This window comes from Mirounga leonina, unplaced genomic scaffold (genome assembly GCF_011800145.1).
Source record: "Mirounga leonina isolate KUSES-001 unplaced genomic scaffold, KU_Mleo_1.0 Mir_151, whole genome shotgun sequence".
NCBI lineage: Eukaryota > Metazoa > Chordata > Mammalia > Carnivora > Phocidae > Mirounga > Mirounga leonina.
The window spans coordinates 7,116,434-7,126,483 of NW_023270377.1; the positions used below are offsets into that span (position 1 = coordinate 7,116,434).

Here is a 10,050-nt window from a genome sequence, read left to right on the forward strand (position 1 = left end):
TCAGATGAAGCGGGGCTGGGCTGGGGTGGCCACGGCCCCCGTGGTTCTAGGGTGCATCAGGGCGAGACCCACCTCTGCCCAAGCAAGTCCTGGCGGCAAAGATGTTCCTTGCTGACCGAGCCGGCTACGCCTCACCGGGGCTCAGGGGGCACCGGGGCAGTAAGGACTGGGGTCCGGTCCGAGTTCATGCTGCTCAAGAGAGGGCCCAGGGGCTCCGACCCACTGCCTCTCTGATGGGTGTCATGCCACGGGGGCTCAGCTCCCGGGCTCTGTGGGCGGCCGGCAGGGGACAGCCCCGGGGCAGAACGGGGCTCCTCCTCAGAGGGTGGGGCAGCCCAGGGGATGGGGACAGGGTTGAGATCGTCCTGCCCTTGGGCTCTGTCGGCTGCCTAGGACAGGAAACACCCAGAAATCTTCTCCTCATCCAAATACCAAACCACCAGCCTCTCGCACCTATCTTCCCTTCAGATCCTTGGTTGCAGAAGGCTCTGGGGACAGGGACAGATGGGGGGGTGGTGGCCTCAGGGACATCTTGGGGGTGGCAAGATGGACACCTGGAAGGCCGGCTGAAGTGCTGGAGCAGGAGAAAGGAAGGCAGGACTGTGGCGTGTCCCCCGTTCCTCTCTGACACCCGGCCCGGGGCTGGGCGGATGATGAGCCACGGCCTGCCCGTGGGGGACAAAGGCAGCCACGCCATCGGTCCTCTGGTCCCCGTGAGGCCCTCCTACAAGGTACTGCACTGAATTTTTCTTTGAAGAGAATTCACTGCAACCAGATCAAATGGGCTCGTTAATACCAACACCCAAGGAAAAGCACAGTGGAACCAGGGCAGGGGTCACTATGGTTTTCACCCTTGTTTCTGGCAGCCCTTGGGGAAGCCAACTTGTGGTTCCCTAGTCGGGCAGGGAGGGAGTGCAGGCTGTGGTCAGGCCAGCTGGGGAGAGAGCACGGCCCAGTGGCCCTCCATCTCGGTCCCTGGGTCCCCAGGGATGGTGCAATTGGGTGCTCAGGACGATGCCAGGAAGGTGACAAGGCCAGGTTAGGGCCACCAGGCACCCCTTTTCCCCTCTCTGGTCATCTCCGGCAGGCGCAGGTCCCCTCTGTCCCCCTGCTCCCTCAGCGCCACCAGGGTACAGGATTGGCACCGGAGGGCTGAGGTACCAGCCTGTACCGAGGGGTGTGGACAGGGCTACTCAGAGCTCTGGCCTAGAACCTGAGGGAGGGAGTGCCACAGGACTCGTGCCGTCCCTCCCGAGGCCCGCAGGCAGAGAGGAGGTGGTGGGGGTGGGGAGGGACAGTCACTTGGTGCAGGGTGATGGGTAAGCCTGCTGTCTTGCATACTAATTACATTTCTAATCAGCCAGAATGAGGCGCGGGCATCAATCTGACATGTGGCCAGCTCTGTGAATCATCCTGGGACTGACAGGAAGGTTCTGGAGGGTGGTGAGCCCAGCTCAGCTGAGAGGGGTGGAGCCTGAGCCAGGTCCCTTGTCCTGGGTCCAAGGGACACCCTGCTGCCCAGGCCTCCCAGCGGTGTGTCACACACCAGACAGTAATTCACACTTGATTTTATTCCATGACACTGATTTGCTGAAAGTCCCCGGTTTCCTGGGCAGGGGAAGGCAGTGGGTGGCCTGGCAGAAGGGGGGCTGGCCTTCCCAGGAGGACCGGGTCCCGTTCCGCTCCGGTGAAGCACCAGCCAGGCCTCAGCCTTCCGTCCAGCCCCGCCCTCTCCTCTCCAGTTTGTTTAAAAACTGAGCTGCAAAAATAAAATAGAATGAGGAAATAAAAACAAAACCCTGAGTTGTTAAAAACCAAATTAAAAATCCCCTTTGGTGTCGAAAGGTCCTATTCCTAAAAGCCGGTGGGTGGGGCAGGGGTGTGGGCGGGGTGCGGCTGCGCGGAGGCCTCAGGCCTGTGGGCCACCGGTGTCTCGCTCCTCCTTGTCCTGCAGGCCCAGGAGGCCCTCGGTGCCCGGCCGCTTGAGGATGGCGCTGTACTTGAGGGCGGTGGTCTCGGCCTGCAGTACCACCTCCACCAGGCTGAAGATGGTGACAACCTGCAGCAGAGCAGAGCCCAGCTTGGTGACACGAGTGGGTCGTGGGGGGCCGGTCTGGGGGGCGGGAGGGGAAAGAACTTGCGGGCGGGGCCCAGCCCTGCCACTGTCCACCTAGCTGGGCCCCAGGACCACGCGCCCTCTCCTGCAGGCCTCTGTAAGCTGAGCCTGCTCGGATACTGAGGCCCCAGGGCCCCGGTGAGAAGCCAGGGAGCCGGACACGGCTGTGTGCGTTGTCTGGTGCACAGTGAGTGCCCAGGGTTGGGGGAAAAAGGAACTGGGGTCTGGGGCTGGCCTTCAGAGCGCGCCGTAGGTGAAAACCATTATATGCAAGTTCCTGGGTAGGAGATCATAGTTTGCATGAGATTCCCCAAAAGACCCCAACGGTTAAAACCCTGCTTTAGACACAGGCAGAGCCCCCTGCCTCTCCCCACTGGGGGTGGGGGGCAGGGCAGGGCAGGCAGTATGGGAAAGCTCTGGCCCAAAGGAGGGCATATGCGGGAGCTGCGCGGGGTCTCTGCATATAGAGTCTGAAATCCCACGGGGGGAGCCTAAGTGCCGGGGCGCAGGGAGGGGCAGCAGGGCCAGCAGGGGAGGCCTGGCAAGTGTGCCCCAGGAGGCAGGAGGAGGGCTCACGAAGAGCAAGGGGGCGGACGGGCACACAGTGGTATTCTGGAGAAGCTGCCCCACTCCTGGGGTCTGACCTGCTGCACTTGCTCCTGTCCTGCATCCTCAGGCTCCCAGACAAGCGTGAGCTCAGGCTTCTTGCCCACCTTCTGGAAGTGGTGGGACCGCAGGGGCAGAGCCTGGGGGCACACACATCTACGTCTCAGGTCGTAAGCTCCTAACCTTTGACCCTGCAAACCGCCCCCCCCCCCCCCCCCGAGGCAGCCCCCTACCTTTGCCCACCTCTGACTGGCCTTGAAAGAGCTCCCTGACCCCGTGCCCAGCAGCGGGCTGTCGACCTCTGATTAGGGACCACCCCACCCTTGCCTCTGGCCTCTGGCCAGCTTCCGTTGAGGCCGTTTCCGAGGGTGACTGAGTGCTGAGCGGCAGGGGCTCATCAGGGACTGTCTACTTGAGGCCCGAGGTGGACCGGGCGCCTAAGGCTAGAGGGGTGCCGACCCCTGCAGGCACAGGCTGAGGGCCGGCTCGTCTGCACACCTAGACCTGTCTGATGACCGACACCTGAACTTTTGTCCTGCTCAGAGAACTTCAGGACTGGAGCCCTGACGGACCCCAGCTGGACTCCATTCTGTCTCTTCTGCTTTACTGTGTTAACTCCATGCTTATTCCACTCTGTGTGCGGGGCTCTGCATTCCCCCAAGGGTTCTGGATGTCAGGAAATTCAAAGCCAGGGTCAGGGGCCAGGGGGTGACCTGCTAACCGCAAGGTCAGCTGAAATAGGTACCTCAGATGACAAGCGCAGGAACCAAATACCCTCGGAAAGAACCTTAAATAAACAGCCACACAGGCAGGGCAGGACCCAAGGCAAGGACTGGTCTCTTCCTTCTCTTCAGGGGACACAGCTTCCAGAGTGGCCATGGACCACTCCCTGCTCTTTCCTTCCTCCACATTCCCATGAAGAAATCCCCCAAGGCTTGCAAGCTCTGCCATCCTGCACTGGTGAGGGAGGGGCCCGTTCTCTCGAGCCTGACTCTTGGCCCGGATCCCTCATCCCAGGCAGGTGCAGCGGGGTGTCCCGGCATGGCCCATCAGGTGGGCTTGGTGCTGGGTGGCAGAGGGAAGCCAGGTCAGGGACGGCACGCCCTCTGCCACCACATGGCCAACGTCACCACCACGGCTTGTATTCTCCCGGGCAGGTGAGGATAGCAAGGACCCCCAGCCTGTGCTCCCATCCTCCATGCTTGTGTGTCTATCAAGGGTTGTCCCTGGGCCAGGCCCCCCTCCCCGATGCCAGGCAAATACGGAGGGGACCCCGGCAGAGGCTGGGGGGGACACGCAGGTGAAAACAGACAGTGCGGTGGACACGGCTCAGTGTGTCTGGGGGTGGGGGAGGGCTCTGGACAGAAGCCACGAGGTCCCGGCACTCACGTCATAGCAGATGCCCTCGGCACCCCTGCCCACAGGTCCTTAACCTGGCCGTGGCGGCCCGTGGTACTCACGTTACAGTAGACACGCTTCTGCACCCCGTAGCGCAGGACCAGCACATCGAAGGCTTGGTTCAGGACGCCCAGCACCATGGCTTCTGACTCCAGGGGGCCACTTTCCTGCAGGGCAGGGCTCTAGCCAAGGCCTGGCCACAGGATGTGGCATCACCCCCAGGGCCCACCCCAGCTGCCAGGGGGCCCTGAGCTCCCTGAGAGCTCCCTGTGAGCCGGTGCCCAGGAGGGGAAGTGGGGTGGAGGAGGGGGAGAGGGGGCCCTGGGGGTGGCCTCACCTTAACCAGGATGGCAAAGAAGAGGCCGGTGCTGAGCTCCTGGACGCGCTTGGAGGCCATGCGGCGGTCATTGCAGTGGTCGGCCTGCTTTTGCAGGGCCTCGGACTCCAGGTTGGGCAGCTCCCCGTAGCCTGGGGAGAGGGTGAGTGCGGGGCTGCTGGCGGGGTGCTGTGCGTAAGCCGGCCACGGCTGGGGACAGGCGGCACAGCGCTCCCTGCCCAGGCAATGTGGGGCCCGGGCGGCCCATGCTGAGCTGAGGTCTCTCTGCTGCCCAGCTCCGAGGGTTTGGGGTGGGGGCAGCCACGTTTAGGGCCCTTGGCTTTTGTATAGGACTTCTAATGAGCTCTACTGCAGCCGACCCCTAGGCATGCTCACGGCGGGGTGGGGGTGGGGTGGGGAGGGTCTCTGGGCCCAGGCTCCCCTGCTGCTCGGCCGGCCACCCCTCGGGGCCTCTACAGCCATGCAGTGTGGCCTCTGGCTGCTAGGTACCCACTCTGGGCCTGGGCAGCCCTTAGGTGGGCGCAGGCCTGCACGAGCCCCCGGGCTGTGCTTCTTACCAAGCGCGGCGGCCAGGAGGCGGTGCACCAGGACGTCGGCGAAGCGGCGGATGGGAGAGGTGAAGTGGGCGTAGAGCGGCACATTGAGGGCGTAGTGCCGGAACTGCGTCTGGTCCTGCAGCACCCCCGAGCAGAAGTACAGGGCCATCTGGGGGGGCGGGGGGGCGGGGTCTTAGAGCCAGGCCGGGCCAGGCCACGGCTGGGTTTGCCCTGCCAGGCTGTGACACTCAGAGGCTCGGGATGGGCTGCTTTGGAGTGGACTGACCCACCAGGTCGCAGGCGGCTAACCACGGGCCTGAGGAGGCCAGGGGCCATTCTCTGTAAGGCGACCCAGGGGCTGCCATGGGGCTGCGCCCAGCCACGGCGCATCCACGCCCCTCTCCCACTGAAGACAAATGTGGGCCCTGCCCCAGGCTGTGCAGACCCCTCATGGCGGCAGCACCGAGAACAGGCCAGAAAGCACTGCAAGGGGCCCACCCCGCCTCTGTGGGCACAGGGGGTGCGGGGAAACCTCCAGCTGCCGGAGGGCCCCCTCCCTCAGAGCCTGGTGGGGCCGGCCCCGGAGCCCTTGGGGAGGGCGGACCACGGGCTGAAGTCTGAGGGCAGCTGGGGAGGAGCTCGGCCTGCTGCTGTCGTTTTAGGGGCGGTTACTGCCAGCCACGAGCAGGGAGCGGCTCTGGTCTGCTCCACGGGATGGGAGGAGGGGAGGCGGCCTGTGGCCGGCCAGACTGGGCCTGCGGACACGCTGTGGAGGCAGAAGCGGAAGCCGGGGCGGCCACAGGGCTCTGTGAGGACGCGGAGTCCGCCGCCGCCGCCACCCGGCCAGAACGGCCCGTAGAAGAGAAGGCGCGGGATGCCTGGTACCCACCTCCAGGGACATGGGCAGTGGGCGCCTGGCTCCCTCCTCTGTGGCCCAGGCCTAGTCTTTGGTGGTGACCGACCTCATGCCCTCCAGCCCTGATCCCGGTCCCGTGGAAGGCCATGCTGGCACCCTGGCACCTCCGGGCCCCCCTACCAGCAACCCCGCGCCAGCCAAGGGAGGGAGAGGCTCACCAGCCGCCAGCCTCAGCCCTCGTCCCTGACAAGCCGTCCTGGCACCAAGACTCAGAGGTCTGAGTTCAAGAGGCCCCTCTGCAGGGGAGAAGTGAGGACCGGGGTACACGAAGAGAGGCTGAGTTTCTCCAGGCCTTGGTGGTTCTGCTGTGTGGGTGGTTTGGCCACAGTCCCTGCAGCTGCCTGCCCTGTGGCCCCCGAGCTCTCGGGGCTGGGACTCAAGCACGCGGCGAGGAGCAAGGGAACAGGTTCCTCACTGAGGGCCAAAGTCACACCCTTGGGTGTTCACTCGCTCGCTCCCCTTGCCGCCTGTGCGCCCGGCCAAGTGGACAGCCGGCTCCGGTTACCGTGTGTGTCGGGCCAGGAATCAGGGCGCAGCTGGTGATGACCTGCTCAGCTCCCCGAGGCCGCCTCCCAGCTCCTGCCGCAGCCTGGGTTATGTCCGGGGCAAGTCACCAGGGGACTGGGGGAGGGGGGCAGCCTCCACGCCGAGCCACGTTTGGGTGTTGTTTTCGGTGGTGGTGGCCCAGTTCCCCACATGAGCTGGGGTGAGGAGCACAGAGGCCCTGGTCCCCTTCCTGGCTGGGAAGGTGCCTCTGGGTGGGGCGGGATGGGTGGGGACTGTGACTTTTCTGGGACAGCAAGGTCCCAGGTGTCCTGTTTCAGCTGCTTCCTTAGGACGTTTGTGCTCATTATTGCTGCCACTGCCTGGTCCCCTGTCCCTGTCCTAGCTCTCAGGGGCACCACAGAAACTCCATAGCCCCTGTCATCAGCTCCCCATACAAAGGCCAGCCCTGAAGGTCACTCACTGGCAGGCAAGGCCAGAAGTCCACTCTTTTTCAGGCTCTGGGTGACTCAGGAGAGGAGAGCTCCTTTCCACAGAGCTCCAGGGCTAGTTTGACCTTTGAGATGGACAGTTCCAGACACTTCCAGAGGCAGGGGGCAGGGAACGGGAGCCCAACTGGCCCTGCCTGGCACAGTCAACAGGCAGTTGCTGAGACCCAGGGGCGACCGTGTCTCAGAGTAACTAGAGGGCAGAGTGACATCGAGTCCCGCAGCCACAGGCACACCTGCCCCTCTGTGTGGCGTGCTTTAAAGGTGCTTGGTGGGGGCAGACGCTTGTGACCAGGGACAGGGTAAAGACAGCCAGACCCAAAAGGGCCCCGATGGCTCCATTCCTGGCAGAAAATATGAGTGTCAGGAAATAAATTGGCTGTGGCTAGCTGAGGCGACCCGGTTCTTGTGAACAGATTGAATCTGCAGAGTGACTGAGCCCCTGAAAAATGGTCTGTCACTGCCCCCTGGCCAGAATGGGGCCCAGAGCTGGCCCCATTAGTATCTGCAGATCCTGCTGACCTGACAGGCCGGTGGGGTGGCTCCTTCCCAAGATGCTGGGGCCTGCAGGGGCTGAAGCTCAGCCTCAGAGGGCTGAGACGTGCTGCTAGGAGCAAGTTCATTGTCTACCTCCCAGGCTACCCGCCCGTCACACTGCCTGCGACAGGCCCACCGCCTAACTCCTCTCCTACCAGCTAGCAAGAGGGAAACTTCTCTGCCTGGGGTCCACAAGGCATGGTGGGGGCTGATGACTTCTCCTCTGGGCAGGCTGCTATGGGAGACAGATAATCTCCTCCCTCCAGGGTGCCCATCCAACTGAGTTGCTAACTAGCCCCCATTCCTTCCCCGAGCTGGTCTGGTCTGCGGGGACTGGGCACCGAAGGCTTGGTGTGTGCCTGGGATGACTCCCGGCCTTCAGCTAGGAAACAGAGCCCCAGAGGCCATGCAGGGGGCAGCGGGGCTCAGACTGGGCCCTTTAACGGCCCCACAGAAACCATCCTTGAGCAGGTAAGGTAGGCAAGTCTGTGTAGGACTGTGTAGGAGGCAGATTGGGCTCAGGAGCTCAGGGCTCACTTGTCCTAGGTAATGCCTGGGGCTGTCCTCCCAACCCCTCCCCTTAAGTCCTCTGCGTGTGGAGGTCAGGGATGCTCCTGGGAGAAGGGGGAGGTTGGGGGACCAGGCCCCTCCTTACCTGCATGGGCCGGGAGCACATGTTGGTGAGCACTTCCTTCCGGGCCAGTGAGTACTTGTCATCTCCAAATGTTTTGGTCAGACTTTTCTAGAAGCAAACCGTGTGATAGGCAGTCAAGCTGGGGCAGGCTCTGGGGCCCCTGTCACCCTCTGACCATCTGAGACCTGGCTCTAGGGAGGAAGGGTATGCTGAGGGGCTCCACCCTGCTCAGAAAGCCATGGTGGAGTGCAGAGGCCAGCAGCCCCCAGCCGGTGTCCCACACTGGGCCGTGGCTCTGACGTCAGCCCTTCCATGTCTTGTTGGCTGGACAGAGAGACTGGTTTCCAGTTGTCTGACCTAAGGCATCTCTCTGCCTACCCCAGGCTTAAAAGCCCAGATGGGAACAGCCTCCCTTCCGGGGGATCAGAGCTCAGGCCTGCGCCCCACAAGGCCTAGTTCCAGGAAGGGAGCACTTGACACCACTTACCATTAAAACATTCTCGGGCTTCCAATCATCTCAGCCCCCTACTGAAAGTTTCTGGGCCCAGCCCAGCCCAGCCCAGCTCTGGCCGCAGGATCCCTGCCCATGGACTGTAGAGTGGTTTTCCCTCGGCCTGGTCCTGGTGGGGAGCATGGCCCATGGCCAGGGCCTCTGTGACTAGGAGGCCTCCTCTCCCCAGGGCCTCCCCCTTCCTCTGCACTCCCAGCACTCACATTGAGGGCCCCGGCAGAGCTGAAGTCCATGGGCAGCCCCATCTGTTCGCAGAATTCCACGAGGTCATTGAGCATCTTGGTCTGGGGTGGGGGGTGCCGGCGCAGCAGGGCACGCTCAGGGAAGGTGCGGTGAGTCTTGTGGGCCACTGCCATGTTGGCCAGGAGCATAAACTCCTCCACGAGCCTGCAGTGGGGGTGGGGTGGGGGGGATCCAGCAGGGGTCAGGGCTGCCACTGCCTGTTCTTGCCCAGGCTATCTGCAGGCTGGCTCTCTCGTGCCCTTCGGTCTCAGCCCAGAGACGCCCTCCTGCCACCCAATCTCATCCCCCTTGCTCATGCCCCTCTTTGCGCTAACTCCTCAGGAGCTTGTGCACCACCTCCCCATTGTCCTGGGGGGGGGTGGCATCTGTCTTCTTCTCTGCCGTGGCCCCTGTGCTTGGCACCCCAGCACCCTGCCTGACAAGGAGAAGGTGCTCAACTGCTGAATGACTCGCCTCCCAGGACACCAAGGGGCGTCCCCAGCTGTAAGAAAACGAGATGCCCAGGCCTGCCAAGAGAACTCGGAACGCTTCCTGGGGGTGTGTAAAAGGTGGTCAGCAGACCCAGGGCTCCCTTCTATTCCGGAGGAGAGGAGGGTTTCTGAGGATGAGCAGGAGGGTCACAGACAGCAAGAGGAATCACACAACCTGGGGTGAGGTAAATGTGCTGTCGAGGTGTTCAAATCTCAGTTAACCTCTTAGGATTGAACACTTGAGTGTTGCTGCCCTCGTGTGCAATTAGAATCAATAAGTATGGATAGATACGGCTTCGAGTGGAGAGACAAAATTACCCCCAGGACCCAGGGAGAGGGGAGAGGAGCGGGGCCTGATGGCGGAGGAAAGAAACGTGCCAAGACTGAGGAGTCAGGCAAAGTGGGAAGCTGGATTGCACAGCCCTGAGGTCGGCACCCCCACCCCCCAAATCTGGGGCAGGAGGCCATGTGCTGCTTCCCCCACCCAGGGCTCCGGTGGGAGGATGAGCAGATCACACACAAGCATGAGAGCAGAAGCCCCTGGAAAGGGGGCTTGGGCACGCTGCTGCCATCGTGGCCAGGGTGCCCTGTATGGGGACAGCCTTGCCCAGTTCAGGGACCACTCTCCCTGCCTTTATTCTGGACCCCAAGCTGCACGTCAAGTCTGTGATTCTTCTTCTTTTTTTTTTTTTTTAAAGATTTTATTTATTTATTTATTTGAGAGAGAGAATGAGAGAGAGAGCACATGAGAGGG

The 10,050-nt window shown here is 62.7% G+C and overlaps 1 protein-coding gene across 3 annotated transcripts in view; it reads right to left on the reverse strand.

The window, feature by feature from the left end:
- Window positions 1-1,552: 1,552 nt before the first annotated feature.
- Window positions 1,553-10,050, reverse strand: part of DIS3L2 (DIS3 like 3'-5' exoribonuclease 2) — a 341,559-nt gene continuing 333,061 nt past the window's right edge. For all 3 annotated transcript variants that reach the window (XM_035006877.1, XM_035006875.1, XM_035006876.1), the window contains 7 exons: window positions 8,787-8,970; window positions 8,094-8,180; window positions 5,015-5,162; window positions 4,458-4,588; window positions 4,183-4,287; window positions 2,761-2,862; window positions 1,553-2,059 (listed from right to left, as the gene is read on the reverse strand). In XM_035006877.1, the coding sequence (XP_034862768.1) occupies window positions 1,910-2,059; window positions 2,761-2,862; window positions 4,183-4,287; window positions 4,458-4,588; window positions 5,015-5,162; window positions 8,094-8,180; window positions 8,787-8,970 (907 nt within the window). In that variant the 3' untranslated portion in view covers window positions 1,553-1,909. The remainder of the gene's footprint in view (window positions 2,060-2,760; window positions 2,863-4,182; window positions 4,288-4,457; window positions 4,589-5,014; window positions 5,163-8,093; window positions 8,181-8,786; window positions 8,971-10,050) is intronic.